The sequence below is a fragment of the Pararge aegeria genome, chromosome 19 (assembly GCF_905163445.1).
Source record: "Pararge aegeria chromosome 19, ilParAegt1.1, whole genome shotgun sequence".
Taxonomy (NCBI): Eukaryota; Metazoa; Arthropoda; class Insecta; order Lepidoptera; family Nymphalidae; genus Pararge; species Pararge aegeria.
Window position 1 is genome coordinate 15,652,531 of NC_053198.1, and position 17,893 is coordinate 15,670,423.

The window sequence follows — 17,893 nt, forward strand, 5'->3', positions numbered from 1 at the left end:
TTAAAAAAAGGTCTTGCTATAGACATCATATTTACATTCTCCGTGGAAAAATACATGGTCATACCAATTTTTATGACAATCGGTTGAACGGGGCGGAAGTCGATACTTGACAGCGCCGCCTGGTGGGGAGTTACATCAATGGACATAGCATGTTCGTTTTCTCCGTGGAAAAATACATGGTCATACCAATTTTTATGACAATCGGTTGAACGGGGCGGAAGTCGATACTTGACAGCGCCGCCTGGTGGGGAGTTACATCAATGGACATAGCATGTTCGTTTTCTCCGTGGAAAAATACATGGTCATACCAATTTTTATGACAATCGGTTGAACGGGGCGGAAGTCGATACTTGACAGCGCCGCCTGGTGGGGAGTTACATCAATGGACATAGCATGTTCGTTTTCTCCGTGGAAAAATACATGGTCATACCAATTTTTATGACAATCGGTCGAACGGGGCGGAAGTCGATACTTGACAGCGCCGCCTGGTGGGGAGTTACATCAATGGGCATAGCATATAAACCTTCTCCGTGAAAAAATACATAAGCATACCAATTTTCATAATGATCGGTCAAATAGTTTCTGAGTTTATCGATGACATATATACAAACATCCTCTTTTATATATATAGATAACAGACAGACAGACAGACAGACGGATAAACAGACAGACAGACAAAGAGATAGACGGACAGAGAGATGGATGGACGGACAGACAGATAGACAGACAAACAGACAGACACAGAGAGACATACATACAGACAGACACAGACAGACAGACAGATAGATAGACACAGACAGACAGACAGACAGACAGACAGATAGATAGACACAGACAGACAGGCAGGTAGACAGACAGACAAACAGACAGACAGACAGACAGACAGACAGACACAGACAGACAGACAGACAGACAGACAGAAAGACAGACAGACAGACAGATAGACAGACAGACAGCGCGTTCTATCAACATATGTATATATATATATATATCACCCATCAACAGTTCGAGAAGACGGCGGACCACCTGTTCGACGCGGCGTACTACGGGCAGCGGGACCGCATCGAGGGCGTGTCCGAGTGCATCATCGTGGGCGTGCCCGCCGGCATCGGCACCGGCGTGCTGCAGCTGCTGCACCGCCACGCGCAGCCGCCCGCCGCGCCGCCGCCCGCGCTGCTGTTCGACCGGCCCGCGCACCACGCCTCCATCTGGGAATAAACTACTGCACGCTTACACCGCTGTTTCTGTTCTCTTGAAACCTCGAGTCAGTCTGTTTGTTGTGACTCTACCACCTATATACATAATAATGTTTATAATACTCCCATCAATGGGTAGTTGAAATAAAGACGAAATTGCGTTTCTGTGAAAATACAAGAAACATCATTCAAAGCCTTAGGTCTTTAAAATCATAAAATTTCTTCATATAATAAACTCTTAAACATCTTTTTTAAATGTCACTTATCACTGTAAAAAACATTGGTGACTATCAGAAAACGTTCGATTTATGAACTCGAGAAAAGAGTTCTTTACATATATATTATAGTAATATACTTTATTTATATATTTTTATAATTTTTAAATCTTATTCAGTGCAACACCTACCTCTTTTCTATGTTTTTTCCTTTTCGCCTTGGTTGCCTGGAAGAAATGGCTATGTAGCGATAAGGCCACCAAATTGTACTCTCTTGCTCTGTATTTATATCTATGTAACTACTTTTTTTCTTTGGTGTAAAATAAAAGTGTATTCATTCATTGATTCATTCACCGGTTGAAGGCAGATTCCACCGAGAAGAAGCCGGCAAGAAACTCAGCAGTTGCTTTTTTGAAGTAAAACTTCTTTAGGCGCGACTAGGGAGAAACTCAGACGTCTTTCTAGTTTCCGCAACAAGATATTGTAAAAAAAAAGAAAACCATGGTGAAAAGTGAAACTTTTTTCACATTATAGACAATTAACTAAAAATTTTCGAAATAATATTCCTTAAAGGGTATTAAAATCGCTTCATCAATGTTAATTTTATACTTGGAAAATGGGAATGAGACTGGGAAATGATAAAAGTAGACTCCAACTGATAATTTTATTAAACTCTGCATGATATACGCATATTAAAAAAACAATATTTTATAATCGTTAAGTCCGATCGTTAAGTTATTGATCCGTTTTTCAATTATTTTCAATTATGCTATTATCAATTCCATCTTCATCATGAGTTTCACATTGACCACTGGCACAAATGAGTTATAGTCACGGTAGGCTGATGCGAACTATAGGCGCCGCCATATTGGCCTCGGCTGCTCTGACTAGCGACTGTCACTTTATCCCACCTCCGTGGCCGACCGTCACGCGACATGCAACATAGTCGATCTTTCGAGACGATGTAAATGATGATGAGATGTGATCCGAGTAGAAGAGAGATAAATGCGTCATGAGCCGAACGTTTATCATGCCCTCTACCGCACTAGGTTGAACGTGACAATGAGTCATGCTAAGGCATGTAAGGTGGTCCAACCATATGGCTTCATTTACTTGTTCTAAAACAGACGTATCCAGAATGCTATGAAATGCGCTCTTAAATCGTTAATAATATACTACCTCAAGAATAGTCGTCGGTTTTCGATCAATGAAAATGCGCCCGTATGAAAATAAGTATATCTATACTCTTCTGATCAGAGGATTAGGGAGATTTGGAGCTTTGATCAGGAAGGAGTTTTACAGCTTAAAAGTGGGTGCAGGGCATAGCTTGTAATCAATGAAAGAAGTAAATAAAGATAAATACTCCTATTTATTAATACTAAAATCTACACATTTAGAAAAAATAAATGCGAATCACTAGTTTACAATGTTCAACTAACAGCCTTGTTCTAAACTATCGTCAATCACACTAATGTATTAAGTCACGTCAAGCATTAAAAATCTCCACTAAATAATTTTGAGTTTTAGGTACCAAAGTATTTGTACCATAGAATTAAGAACATACAGAATCCTCAATCAGACATTATTCCATGCAGTGCATTGTGTCTAAAAACAAAGAAGAAGCCGCGAGCACGTCTCATTTCACAACCGCGAAATGCTGATATTTGAAAATCTTTTCCCGTGTTCCCCATTTTATGGTAAACAGTTATAACATAAGAGCTAAAATGATGAATAAATTAATGAAATGTTCGAAAAACACCACTAATGTGGAGTGGTTATTGATGCTGCAAAATTAGTCGTGTACACGGATTCTGTATGTTCTTAATTCTGTGATTTGTACTTTTTTGTTGATGGCGTCATCTGTATCTTTGGCGAATACTAATGTACCTAGCTATGTGTATAATATACGTAAGGATAGCTGTCTCCCTTTTAAGTTATTGGTTGCCTAGAAGAGCATGGAGCAAGCTATTTCAATACTCTTTCTCCAGAACTGGTGTCTGATGCACACTTCCACACAAAAGTGTTACAGAAAAGCTCGGTTCATTTTGACTCTTGACGTATTTATCTGTGGTATTTCGGATATCATGTCTAAGAGTTTATTACTGTATCCCAAGTGTAAGTTTTCAGAAATCAAATGTGATATTTGATATAATAATAAGATGTTATTGAAACTTGATAACTCCATGCTAAATAATTGTTCATCTTCGTCCACAAAATATGTTATACTCAACGCGCTATGGAGCAAATTTGATGAGAGTTAGCGCCCAGACAAATAGTAATTGCTTATCGTTAGTCGAAACTATAACTCCTACACTACTTTGACTAAGCTAAGCACAGTTTCCCATACCGATTAATACATAAGGGACGAAATTCTTACGGGAGACATCCGTGGAATTCAAATCACCGACATAGCTCACTGGATAGATGACCTTGACAAGGTGGATGGGGGCTCGCGGAAATGTTCAGCAATTATTACTACAGGCTTGTAGAATGTTGATGAACATATAACAGGTATGAACTTGATAATTTCCACTACTAAAGGCCCAAAATACTGAACACTTAACGTTTTTTTCTCTTCAAACATTCGATATCTTGTTGGACTGTTTTCCACGCCGTTTTATAGGTTCCAAATAACCCAGCTAACACTGTTAGCCAAATCAAGCGGCCAATGCTTTGGCCACTGCTGCCTTATGCTCGTCCACCTTAGTCCACTTGTCGCTCACCCGCCACAGCCACTGCGCCAACTCATAGTCTTGCGCCAACTCCGATGGAGGTGTTTTCTTCATGTCACTGGGAAATAGAGAAATATTTGTAACGGTGATACTACTTGAAGACCTGAAGATTTTGCTTAATTCAGAAATTTGTGTTCAACAGAATTGGCACTACGGTACCGTAGGTCAACTTTAGGTTCCCGTAAACTTAAGGTCACTCAGCGAGCGATGGAAAGAGCTATGATAGGAGTATCTTTACGTGATCAAATGAGAAATTAGAAGATCCGTAGAAGAACGCCAAGCTGAGCTATGTCGGTAATTCTAGCGCAAGCTGAGGTAAACACAGCGTTGATCGACCACCCACAGGGTGGACAGAGGACATCAAACGAGTCGCGGGAAGCTGCTGGAAACAAGCGGCCTATGTTCAGCTGTGGACGTCAATCGGTTGAAGTTATATTGACGAAACCACAGGTTTGATCGGCCGCTTGAGCCGTAGTCGTGAAAATTTTTCATCATCTAGCTTTAAAAATCACAAGGCATACCTATGTTGGTAACGCTTCTGTTTTGAAAAAAATATTCGGTGAAAATTTTTTTTCCAACTACCCTCCTGTTTCTTATATCCTATATTTCGTTATTTTTTAATTCTACGGGTCGATTTTAGCTCCTGCCTTTTGAAGCTGGACAGTAGAGGCACTTACGTCTCCAGATATACTAATTTTCATACTCGGGATATAAAACGATGAAGTTTTATTAACTACTCACACGAAGTAATCTCCCTTGCTCTTCTGAAGATCAGGATCCAAGCCCGCGTGTACTACAGTTTGAGCGCCAGTACGGGCCTTCTTCATGACGGGCCAGAAGATGGGGTACACGAAGAACCGTGTGATGCTTTTCATCATGGCAAGGTTACGCGTTAGGTTGGTGTCTGTGAAGCCCGGGTCCACGGCCGTCACCGCCACGTCATAATCTGCGCAGAAGTATATTATGAAGAGTGGCAACGGTTGAATATACACAATCTTCATATTAAAAAATATACAACGTGTGAATGAAAACCGAAATAATACTTCACTTTAGAGGTACTTTATGTACTGTCTGTGAGACATATTTGAAACCGAAAACCTAGTAAAACCTAGTTTTTGAGTAAACCACTGCCATTGTTTGTACTGAACGAAATCAGATGCAGCCCTAACATCAAATGCAAAAATAAAATGAAATCATGTGACTCCTGTCACATGATTTACCCTCATTGTGGGAGGACACCCGTGTTGTGTAGTGGGCCGGTAATGGGTTGATGTGATGATGATATGTGTAATAATAAACGGGGGTAAACTACTCCTATTCCATGTTACCGTGCTTTAGCGGGTGGACACTTAAATATATTTTGTTGGGGGATATAATCGTGGGATATAATATTTGTCTCCTGCCTGTTCTAGCCCTGTTGCGGGGAGCGAGATGTTGCCATCCACTTTTAAATCCATAGTTCTCATCGCTTCGTCAGGAAGGGTGAAAATTATGATGACAAGAAGGTATCTGACCTAGCATCCTTCTGCCAAGTTCCCTTGCGAAGAGAATATTCGCCAGCTTGCTCTGGTTGTACGCAGCCATGGCGTCATATTTCTGGCTCATGTTCAGGTCTTCCTTGTGTATCTGGCCCTTCTGGTGCGCGCTGCATGACACTATCACCACCCGACTAGGGGTTGATTCCTAATGGAAATAAATAAAGTTTCAAACGCCATGTTAGCATTTTTAAGTTTAACCAATACTATTCTGAAATAAGGCCGAATAAGTTTCAGCCATATTAATTAATATATAAATTTAAAAATCTAAAAATACCCTCGACTTAAAGTATTTTAAATATATTTTATTGTATTCTACTAGTCGAGCCCTTTTCTAATTTCTGATCTAATATTTCACATATTTTTTGCAAATAAATGATTATTATGATTATTATTATGATTTTATTTTATATCCATATTCACGGAGTTGTGAAAAAAATATTTAAATCGCCTTTATGTATTGGCGGCCATCTTGGTTTTTAAAATTTGCCATAGTTTATAGTATTGTACTAGTCGAGCCCCTTCATTTGATACTCATATTGAGGGAACTAATTCACCTTTTAACAAAAAAAAAACACACACACACGGCAAACAGCACGGGTGCACTACTCCTGCAAACTATCAGATGATATATCTGATGCAACGGCAGCTCTGTCACGACCGGAAAGAGATCAGGCGCAGAAACGTCAGTTTCACGTGCTCTCCAAGGCGCGGGGGTGAATCACCGCCAATTTCTAAACACCAGGCTGGTACTATAAATTTTTTGATAGAAAATCCAATACATTGGCATTAAGTTCAATTACATACCAGTGACATCCTGCTTCTGAAGAAAATACTATCAATGCACTTAACAACACTGTGGTGGAGTGGTGGGAGTGCAATGTGGAGTTGTTTGAAAGGAATTCTGGCTTGAATTTCTCTCACCTTGAGTGTGTCTAAAAGTAGATGTGTAAGTAGGAAATGCCCGAAGTGGTTGGTGCCCAGTTGCGTCTCGAAGCCTTCCCGTGTGACGCCTTGGGGCGATTCCATCACGCCTGCGTTGTTTACTAGAATGTTCACTTTGGGCTCCTCGGATTTAAATCTGAGGAAAATAACTTATTGGAGATGTCTATAAACAGTATAGAAGAGTTCTATTATAGTTTGCATCCTACTAATATTGTAAATGTGAAAGTGCGGATGTTTGTTACTCAATCACGCAAAAACGGCTAGACAGATTTGGATGAAATTAGCTTTTGACATGGAAAAGCTACCTTTTATCCCGATTCCTTAAGAAGTTCCTGAGGGAAAATTGAAAATTGTTTGCGAGCTAAGCCGGGGGCGGACAGCTTCGAAATTCGATATGCATATCACCTATGCTTTGGAAGCTTTTTGCAATTTCAATACCAATCTCTCAAATAGTTCCTGTGGTAATATTAAAAATTGTTAACGAAACTTTAGACCCAATTCTAATGTCAACGCAAATTCTCGGGCAGAAGCTAGTAAATAATAAATTAATCACAAAAATTTTGTTTCAGTACATAAATATTTTTTAATTAACAATTTATTTTTTAAAGACGTTAGTAAACTTTGCATGTTTGTTACAATAACCTATTCTATAACTGTAAATTTTTAGGAGTGGTTTTACCTACACTAGGAGGAATTATCAAATTATCAATTTAAAATGCAAATAAAATTTTTCGGAACCGACAGGAAGCTGGATGTGAACCTGCGACTCTCTGATTATAGCGGTTTGAGCGCTTGAACCAACTAAGCTATGCTTTCCTAAGTACTCTAACTTCATAGTTATATATGAATTGACTGTGAGATAGTGTTAAAAAAAAAATTGACGGTCTATGTTTGCTTTGGACTCTTCTTCGACCAGGGCGCGTTTGGAACCCTCGTAGCTTTAAGTTTTAAGTTGACAAATTTAGTTGTCGCCACCAACTCGCTTCTATGCCATATTGTACATGTAATGTACGCACCAAAAGTGCCATATATGTGCCTATTTAAATAAAGAAATATTTGACTGTGACTTTGACTTCTCAATAGCCCGCTCCTCATGGACGCTACGCGATTGCGTTGAATTCATTCACTCAAGCATCCGTACACTAGGATGATATACGATTGTTTAAAAAAAAAAGATCATACCTAGCGACGAATTCTTGTATTGAGGCGGCGCTAGCGAGGTCGCAAGGTCTGCAATACACGTACTTATTGTTTGTGCCCAGAACTATTTCACGCCGCGCCTCTTCGCATTTCGTCATGTCGCGACATGCCATGAATACCTGAAAAGGCAATCTCTATGAGTACTAAACGCAGGATTTTAATTGGGAACCAGAGTGCCAAGTGTGAGATTTGCTAGCTACGTTTATAATGAAAATTAAGCTTATTTGCTATACTCCGTGGAAGCAGGAGAATCAGTAATTTATAATTTCTTCAATCCTCATACTCCACTCCAAACAGATCTTAGGAATGTACCCTCTACGCACGTTTCGCTCCGAAACCGGAGCCTTCTTAGGAGATGTTGACTTTACAATGAATAATTGTTAAATGAATTTGAATTTGCGTGCCTGAGAGTTCTTCATAATGTCCTCAAAGGCTTGTGGATTCCTCCAATCCGCACTAGGCCAGCGTGGTGGACTACTTTCTCATTATGGGATTAGACCCGTGCTCTGTAGTGGGCCGGTAAAGGGTTGATGTGATGATAACGATGGTGATAATGCCAAGAGTTAGATTTTCTCCCATCATTTACTTATACGATCGCGTGACAGTTAACTCTTTATATAGAATCTAACAATTTATATAGAATCGAAAGAGCGCCATCTAGTGACAGTACGGTTTCCCATTAATGTCACTAGATGACGCTTCTTCTAAGCAAGTGTATTTTAATTGCTTAAAACGCACATCAACGCAACGCATGCTTGCTTCAACATTGTGAGGAAACTTGCATGCCTGAGAGTTCTAAATAATGTGCTCAAAGGTGCGTTAAGTCCACCAATCCGCACTGTGTCAGCGTGGTGGACTACGGCTTTAACCCCTCCTCATTGTGGGAGGAGACCCGTGCCCTGTAGTGGGCCGGTAATGGGGAAGATGACCTTAGTAAGCATAACAGGAGCTACGATAACTTTGGGGCTAGATGGCGATGTGTGTATTGTCGTAGTATAGTAAATATAGTATATTATTGCCTTAGCCCCTCGTTGGGCAAACTCCCAAGCCGCCTCTTTTCCGATGCCGCTGGTAGCACCCGTCACGATCACAGTCTTGCCTTCCGCTGACACGCTGTTATCGAACGCTATTCCACCGTTCATGTCCCTGAAAAGTATTTTTAGACGTATAGTTTAGGCCGAAAGTCGAATAATAGATAGGTAAAAACGCGCGTTTGGAACCCTCCTAGCTTCAGTTTTAAGTTCACCATCACCTAATATTAGTGGTAATATGTTAGATGTATGAACGCTTCATAAGTGCCTGTGATAAGGGCTACATGAATAAAACTTTTTTAAATGCGATACATTGAAAAAATTCACTCACTTAATAAGACACAACGCTCCAGCGCCCGCCGTTAGCCCCGTGAGGATGGTGACCGGCAAGTTGGGCACCCACATTGTATCTGCAAAATAGTAGAATAAAAAATAAATATTTCTCACACGTATAACTACTTAATTTTTAGTCGCATTATTAAATTGGCGATATCAAAGATAATAAGTTTAGTTAAAGTTTTCAAAGTTTTTAGGTAGATGTCTAAAAATTGTTACTATAACAACAAATGATAAAATGCGAGTTACACTCGCACGTGTAGGGTAGGTATAGGTGAAGATTCTACCATAATATGGCAACCTGTGTGCGAGGGTGCCACCCATTGAAAAACGAGCTCAATTGTAATTTTAACTGGACGGCCAACTTGAATTTTAAAAATAACCGGTAACCCGGTAGGTAAACCTTGAAAATGACACCCATATTGTTAAATTGACAATTTGCCACGGCGGCCATCTTGCAAACGCTTAATCCCCTTTCCATTTCAAATAATAATAATTGCAACATGTTTAATATTTGACGATAAACATATTATATTCTAAGTATAGAAGATTTAGCTCACTATAAACTAATATTATTTACCTCTATTTCGGTTACCCCCCGAAATGTTATTTTCCTCTTTTGACAATATTCTGGTCCTTCGAGCCGGACCGTATCATAGTACTGTCAGACTCGAAGCAGAATAGCTAGAAATTTAAAAAAAATATCCTTATTAAAATTATGTGAGAAAGAAAACAGCATAGATAGTTAATTACTTAAGTTTATTTCGTTCTTTAATGATTTTACATTATTTTATAATAACGTGTAGGTACCGCTAGCGTGGTCGTAGCGCACATTGCCCAACTTTATTTATATATTTACTGAAAGCTATTTATAACATTTTTTATTACTGCGAAATATGTGAGAATACTTTATCTGTTTATTTATATGTATAAAAAGCATGTTTTTTTTCATACCTACATTGGGCTTATGCTGAACGATTCTATCATAAAAGCGACTCTTCTGCAATACAAAATCGTGTTATAAAACTTTCATTTCGAAACACAATTGGCCGCTGTAAGGATGCTTTTCATTGGTCGATTCGGTAAACATATTTATTGTCGTTGTGTTTTTCTTAAATAAACGAAAAAACTAGAAAACATCACTAGTTTTTTTTTTCTTTAATAATTATTGTTTCACCCATGAAGTTAATAAATAATGAAGTATACTTAGATATAGATAAAATCATAATCTATAATGATCTACAACCAATATAGTTTTTTTAAACTGGCCTTAAAATGGCAATAAAGCTCAACAAAGATTTTGCATCCTACGTAAACATGTATAAGTTATTGTATAAGAATTTGTATTAGTTTTAATGATTCTGGTTTTATTTTATTGGTCTGAACAACTACTTAGGGAATTGAAGTGAAGTCAATAATCTACATAGTACTATACATTTTTCGTAGTAAAATTATACCATACATTTTGAAAGTTAATTGAAAAGATCCACAACCACTATGAAGTAGGAACTCATAAAACTCGCTGAATTGAGTTTCACTAAGTAAAAAGAGCATATACGTATTTGCTTTACAATATAATCGAATATTCTCACATATTACAGAGTCTATACACTTTATTTAGTCTATTTTCAGTCGGGTGAAGGAAGATTTCTTATAAAGGGTACAACTGGGATTAATCCGTTTTTTATTGAATATATAATTTATAATCTGTTAGACTGCATTCTAAAGTCTACGGCATACTTTTTACCTGGAGCTTCGAATGTAACTTTTTACTAGAACGGTAACTCAAGTAACTCGTTTACTAGTAATAGCTTTAAACCAATCATTATTTCAGAAAATTCACGGAATTTTAACAAAATAGATAATAAGACTATAAATTATGAACCAATAAAAATTCTTCGATAAAATACAAAGTTTTAATATAACTGAAATAACACTGCCATGTTTAATAAATTAGCTGTTTAAATAACTGTTTTGAAATGAAATAAGTTTTTCGGTAATTTGTAAGTAGGTAACACAATCTCGAACTTGTATCTCGATTTTATAATTTTAAGGGATATATACATAAGTAATTAATCAACTTTATATTTGGAGTAAAATCTATAAAAAGTTTGACAACTATATACACCAGTGACGAGTTTTGATGCACAATAAATTACGCACGAAGCTCCGTTGAAACACAATTTTCTAAACATTTTTTGTATTATTGTATTCTATGGTATCATAATTTGTCTGGTATTTACACTTTTATATTTTACAGTTTATAACAATGATAAATAGTTTGGGAGGTCGGGACCGTAAGAATGTTGACATGGTGATGTTTTATTTTGACATCATTAATGTTACAAATAAAAAGAGGTAAATAGGTACACCACATGGGAGAAGTACAGTGTGAAAGTAAAATTAGTAGTTGGCTAATGAACAAAGTTTGAACGTGACTAATTTAATCCGGCTCAAAGGACCACAATGTACATGCTGATCTTATTGTTTATAGATTATGATAAATTAATTAAACGCACGCGATGCCTGCGATGTTTAGTGCACTAATGTGCATGATTGTATGGAAAATAGGGTAGTGATGATGATGCTAAATGTACGGCTTGAACCGCACAACATCATACCTCTCTTAACTTATAACATCATTGATGAAAAATATGCGCATAGTATTGCTTGTATAAGTATGGGTACAGCTGATTGTATGGGGAAATTTTGCGAAAAATAAAAAATAAAACTATATGCTGGTAGAAAAATCAACCATCTTAGATTTTTGAAGTACACAAATTGATTAAAAAAATAAACTCACCAAAATTCATATACATCAGGTAGACTTATGTTTTTGATGAAAATAATACATAAATTGCGTTTTACGATATACGACTGAAAATCCTGAATTATTAAGTAATTCTTGATATTTTCTCAGTATTGCCACAAAAATTTGACAAAATAATCATGGCGATACATTTGACCATATTAGTGTTTAATATATCTCCGTTGATTCAAAATTTCCCCCTACAATTATACAGACTGTATATTGTAAATATTAAAGTTAAATTTATTTCCATCTCCGCCGGTTTGCTAATATTTATACACAATATAAAACAAATTAAGTCACATCCAAAGTTAAATTAACAAAGATTGTAAAAATTAGATATTATTATTTTCGTAAGTTATTATATAATACATATTATTAATAAATAAAATATCACATGTGCGTTTATAATAGTGCACTTTTCTTTTGAGGGATCATTAGTGACTAGAATCCCTAGTTTGTATTTGCATTATATACCCGTTATAAACGTGTTTCAGTAATACTGGTCATTGACAAGATTTTTTTCCATAAAATATTGTTTTTACAACTATATGATATTTGACTGTAATATTATGTAGCATATCTTAGAACTAGAATTTTCAACCAGAAATTAAGATATAAAAAAAACATCTTTCGAAATATAGTTATATATTTATGAAGTAGAATCAAAGTGATGAGTATTCTAAATAAAAAATGTCTAGATCACTTCATTCTGCCGGTAATTACGTTAAAACATATTTAAATTAGGGCATTCGATATCAGAGTCAAATACCATAGTTTGTAAAACAAATGTTCAACAATTTTTGTCATTTCACTGAGATTCAAAATTTTATTTATTTACATAAAGATATTTTATATAATTGCTCCCTTAGGTAAAATCTACAATATTCGTGTCTATCCTATATCTATTGCTAAGTGATGAAATAAGATTTAAAACGTGTTAATTCCTTTTAATATTTTTAATCTTATTATGTACGCTTTGCAGGTTTTTTTTTTAGCTGGAACCATCTAAATCTTCTGCGGAGGTAGATTTTATCAAATAGTTCTTTTATTTATAAGTGGTAAACAGACACAGAGACGAGAAATGTTAACCAAATTGTTAAGAACACCAGCGATTTTTTTCTAGCAGTAAGTATTATCTTAGAAGGTCTCGATTTATTTACCTGATTTTTTTTGTCAGTAGGAAATTTTGGAGTGGAACAGTTTTGTATTTTCGTATCTAGGGTAATCAAGATGCTACAAAGTTAACACATCATATTTAAAGATTGAGATATGTTATATATTGATTTAAGAATACATAAAATAAAGACTTGCGAGCTCGAAATACTCGTTTTCGAGAATCGAAATAGTGAAGCTTCAAAGTAAAAAGGATAATGATGCTAAATTTAGAATCGCAAATGTCTTGCAACTGATTTTACTTATACAAATGTTCCAAGTGCCCTGACTGTACAGCCGTAGTCGAATAATTTAAAGCATAATATTTTAAAGATTACTTCCATTACACACTCCAAAGTGACGGTGTGTTTTCTCGAAAGAAGTCTCTATTATTGGGTGCGTATAAATTTCCAAACTGAGGGTAGCTACTAAATATCGCGGTCCAGCACTCGACCAATTGACTCACTCAGTCTTGGTCGTCATTTATTGATGCTGAAACATCAACTTTTTTGTTTTTAAAATTAGATACCTCTTTTTTATTGAGATTTCTGTTTATAATTTGAGATCTGATTTTTCTCATTCTGATTTTTTTTTATAAATATCCATGATACGTTTTCAGTGACCCTGTAGTCAATCATGTTATGCGTGAATATGTGTCGAGGGATAATAGATTATGAAAGAATGGCAATGATTCTCTCCTATATTAGGTTATAATACAAAGTTCAGCTAACTCGGGTGTACACAAAACATAAACTAATCTTGACAGCACTAAAATTGAATTTTTCGAAACCATGCTGATGAAGAAGCCAATAATTGCTGAAAGTCTGCTGTACAAAACTCTGAACTAAATCCAATTAAAAAGCTTAAAAGAAACACTTTCTTTATCCCCTGAGGATGCAATATGAAAAGGACAGCACTTCTTTTGTCGTCGATTTAGTTTAGATAAGAGATTATTGTATAACAGAATCAGTACCAATGTAATTATATATGGAGCAGCATTACAACAAACATTTTCAGTTGGCTTGTAGTTCAAATGCTGTCTGTCTGTATACACTTTATTTAAGGTTTTAGTTTTGTGTACAAGCGATTTAGCACCAATAAGTGTTAAAAATTGTGCATTAAAAATGACATGTGAGTATATAATATACAAATTATTATTAATAATCTAATAAAGCGTTAGGTATTATTGTATTATAGACTTTGAGCTCTTTTTTAAGTAAGTTAATTGGATTTTTGTGAGCTTTGGAAAAGTAAATAATTTTGCAGCTAGGAGAAAAATGGACACAAATGGGTAATTAATTAATCAATTTTTTAAAACCTATTTTTGTTTGAGTTCTATGATGTACAATATAAATGTATATTTTGCTATTTTCGAATATATTGGCATTATAGACCTTGTAACACTTGGAATACCGTATAAACAATTTTCCTAATACTAATTACCAAATAACAAAAATAGTTAAAAAATGACTTGTGCCACTTTTACTCTCAGCCACCCATGTTACAAATTAAGAAACTAATGTTCTACCTACATGATTCACATGGTGCAATAGCCACCCCTAAAAGTACTAATTTAGTGTATAACTTAGGCTCCACTAATATATTACTACTAGTTAATATTTCACAATAGCATTCTAAACGCCAGTGAAAAACTTGTTTAATTAACTAAGCGTAAAATAGATATGGTTTCAACTTTGACTAGTTGTAACACAGTATGGTCCAAGAGCTGGTGGAAAGTTGTAGAGGGTTTCTTGATCAAAGCTAAAAGTTTGTAACAATCAGTACACTTCAAAAATATATCTACATCAATAAATCAAATCATATTACCTGCATCTGCTATTGTATTCTGTAATTTTTCTACTAGTTACTAATCTGCCTTCTTTCATACAAAACACATGATAATATTTTGCAGATTTTCTACTTGGATATGATTGGTAAAGTTTAAAAAAATGTTTGGTGCCCTGCAAAGTATCCAAAACCTCAAAGACTGATTTAAGAAATATATGAGAAATAAAAGCTGTTTTTAAATCAAATAAAAAAGAGACTCAGATTTAAAATGACTCAGAATTTTTCCGCGCGCGCGTCTGGGTGTTTCAACCTGAAGTTTAGGTCGCCAGGTTCCCATTAGAGGTCTGTATAACAAACTTTTAGCATTTATTAAATACCTGCAAAAATTTACCACCAGCTCTCCAGCTAGTAAGTGTAAATAAAACAAAACTAAGATTAACTTGGTTTAGTATTGAGTGTTGTGGTGCTTTTTGACTTTGTTGATTCAAATGAGGGCAATGGCCGAGCTATTCCCACTTTTACAATACCCCTCGGAGCTCCTTTTAGTGCTTGAACTGCTTGATCTAATGTCGCATTCTTAATACTAGCTCCATTTACAGACATAACTCTATCTCCTGGAGAGATATCTCCATTTTTCTCTGCTACTCCACCAGGAACTAAACTTCTAATGACAATAACTGTGCCATTTGGATCGATTGGGTCTTGATAATCCAAAATAGAAAATCCTAGGCCTTGATCACCTTTAAACAGTTCAATAATATCTTCCTTACTTTGCCACATAGCCAACCCAGACACACACTCCAATGAACGTGACTTTTTTGAACTTGAATGATTAGTTAATGTAGCTGTACTAGATGTATTAATAGATGTGTCAGACTGAGCTTTAACTATCGTTGTCAAGTTATTCAAGCTACCAGATATAATTTTTCTAGCTTCAAACCCTTCTCGATCCTGTGCTAAATTTATTACTGGTCTTGGCCCGCTATCTGTGCTGCTGCGGGCACAAACTAATCTCACACGGTTTGGTAGCTGTTTTAATATATTAACAACTTCCGTGTGTGTTAATCCATGCAATCTGTATTCATTTGCTTCTAATAACTCGTCACCAGCTGTGAGCAAGCCCTGTACACCTACTGGACCTTCAGGAAGAACTGATCGTATATAATGATGAGGTCTAACTTCTTGTCCTCCTTCTACATCCACAGTACCTTCTAGACTTATCCCTAAACCAGATAACTTATGTACTTCAGCGATAAGTATATCTTTATCAGGTCCAAACTCAGCTTCCCACTTTTTCTTAATGTCTTCTTTATCTATTGCTAGTATTGCATCAAATTTTTTATCTAAATCTTCTTGGGTGGGTTCTTCTTCATTTTCACAAACTTCTAACACACCTGAGTCTATTGTTGTGTTTGATTCTGGTTCCGGTTCTATTTCTGTAATACTATTGTCTGCTTGGGAAGGCACTGGAAACCAGGTAAGGGTTGTAGTTGATGGAGAGGGTGAAGTTGGTCGATCTTCATTGAATATAGCTAGTTGTAAGTGCTCAAACTTTGGACCTCTCAGGTATCTTTCTAAAACTAAATGCACAGATATACCAGTGTTCCTTAATATCTCTACAGCTTGAGGATTGCTTTTGTCAGCCAGTGATGTTCCATCAACCTCAATAATCCTATCATTTAATCTAATCTTACCACTTTGCTCTGCACTACTGCCTTCTATGATACTTTTTACAAAAATCCCTGACAACTCTTCTTTCTCACAAACATAACCGGCCACAGTTATACCTAATCCATAAACATTCTTATTCAAATCAACATGAACAATCTCCACCTCAGGTAAAGGGGGTAATTCAACAGGTACAGTGATAGTAATTGTTGGAGATATAGTGTTAATGATTGGATGGTCAGGTATTTGTTGTGGGTTATCACTTATGATGCTCACAGCCGCCACTAAGTTCTCCATATCACCATTTTGACCGTTAATATAATCACTGTAACACTGGGACAAGTCATACACTGCGCCATAGCCTGTTTCTATGAGGTGTCGGTCGAGCAGCTCAGGGTCTGCGAGGAGTTTAGTGGGGACGAGCGCTGTTCCCGGAAGAGGAGCACGGAGAGCCGCTGCGGGGTCGGCGGGCCGAGCCACCAGCAAGCGAACGGTAGGGCCTGCCTGGCGCAAAACAGCGGCGACTTGTTCAGACGTAAAGCCGCGCAAGTTCACAGAACCGACCTGTAGTACGTGATCACCGCTCTGTAACCGACCATCTTTATCCGCGATCCCTCCAGGCAGCACATACTTTATCACTACGCCCGTGCTCCTCCCACCCACCAGATTAAACCCCAGGCCGTTACCGTCGTTCGTAAGCTCGACCACTTCCACCTGCGCCCACTCCGTGCTCAGCACCATCGTTTTCCTGACCATCGGAGCCTCTGGATGTTACGTGATACGAACGAGGTTATAATCGCGACCGCCAGATACGACCATTGTGGATTTTGTAAAGAAAAAACAGATTTTATCACTTCAACGGCTATAAAAAACAATGCGCACGGCCGTTAACGCAAAATAAATCTTGTAAATTCGGTATAAAAATGACATTTACATACTTGCTGAATCGGAGACAGCGAGAATGTGGCCAGCTCCCTGCAGGTTTGCCCTGTGAATAATTGAAAGAAAAAAGAAATGCCAACATCAAATGAATGAGATTAAGTTATTTTTTTTCTAATATTTAAAAAACCTCTAGTTCGGTTTTTTTAGGTTCTGTTACTAATATATTTTAAGTAATTTAAAATCATGTAATTTAAAACCGGCTATTTCATAGCAGAGGTACACTACACACTTAAAATGTGATAAGCTTTGTATTAATATCGAAAGATGTCGCTGTTTGGAAAAGGCTAAAAAAATTACTCCATCGAACACTAGATGTCACTGCAAATCTCAATTTTTTGGTG

General features: G+C 36.7%; 2 protein-coding genes across 4 annotated transcripts in view; one reads left to right on the forward strand and one right to left on the reverse strand.

Annotated features, from left to right (window-relative positions):
• Window positions 1-1,233, forward strand: part of LOC120632019 (DNA-directed RNA polymerase III subunit RPC1) — a 30,472-nt gene extending 29,239 nt beyond the window's left edge. The window contains exon 27 of the mRNA XM_039901767.1: window positions 1,006-1,233. Coding sequence (XP_039757701.1) covers window positions 1,006-1,218 — 213 coding nt within the window. The 3' untranslated portion in view covers window positions 1,219-1,233. The remainder of the gene's footprint in view (window positions 1-1,005) is intronic.
• A 1,528-nt stretch (window positions 1,234-2,761) lies between these two features.
• LOC120631847 (retinol dehydrogenase 13-like) lies at window positions 2,762-17,592 on the reverse strand. Of its 3 annotated transcripts, XM_039901502.1 has the most exons (9): window positions 17,549-17,572; window positions 9,771-9,874; window positions 9,186-9,264; window positions 8,843-8,969; window positions 7,806-7,942; window positions 6,603-6,759; window positions 5,658-5,826; window positions 4,885-5,089; window positions 4,069-4,201 (listed from the first exon to the last, which is right to left on the reverse strand). In XM_039901502.1, the coding sequence occupies exons 3-9, from the start codon at window positions 9,257-9,259 to the stop codon at window positions 4,069-4,071; spliced, it is 1,002 nt and encodes a 333-aa protein (XP_039757436.1). In that variant the 5' UTR covers window positions 9,260-9,264; window positions 9,771-9,874; window positions 17,549-17,572. The 3 variants fall into 3 exon arrangements, with proteins under 3 accessions (XP_039757434.1, XP_039757436.1, XP_039757435.1); XM_039901500.1 differs by lacking the exon at window positions 9,771-9,874 and having other exon boundaries at window positions 2,762-4,201; window positions 17,297-17,578; XM_039901501.1 differs by lacking the exon at window positions 9,771-9,874 and having other exon boundaries at window positions 17,549-17,592.
• Between the last annotated feature and the right edge of the window lie 301 nt (window positions 17,593-17,893).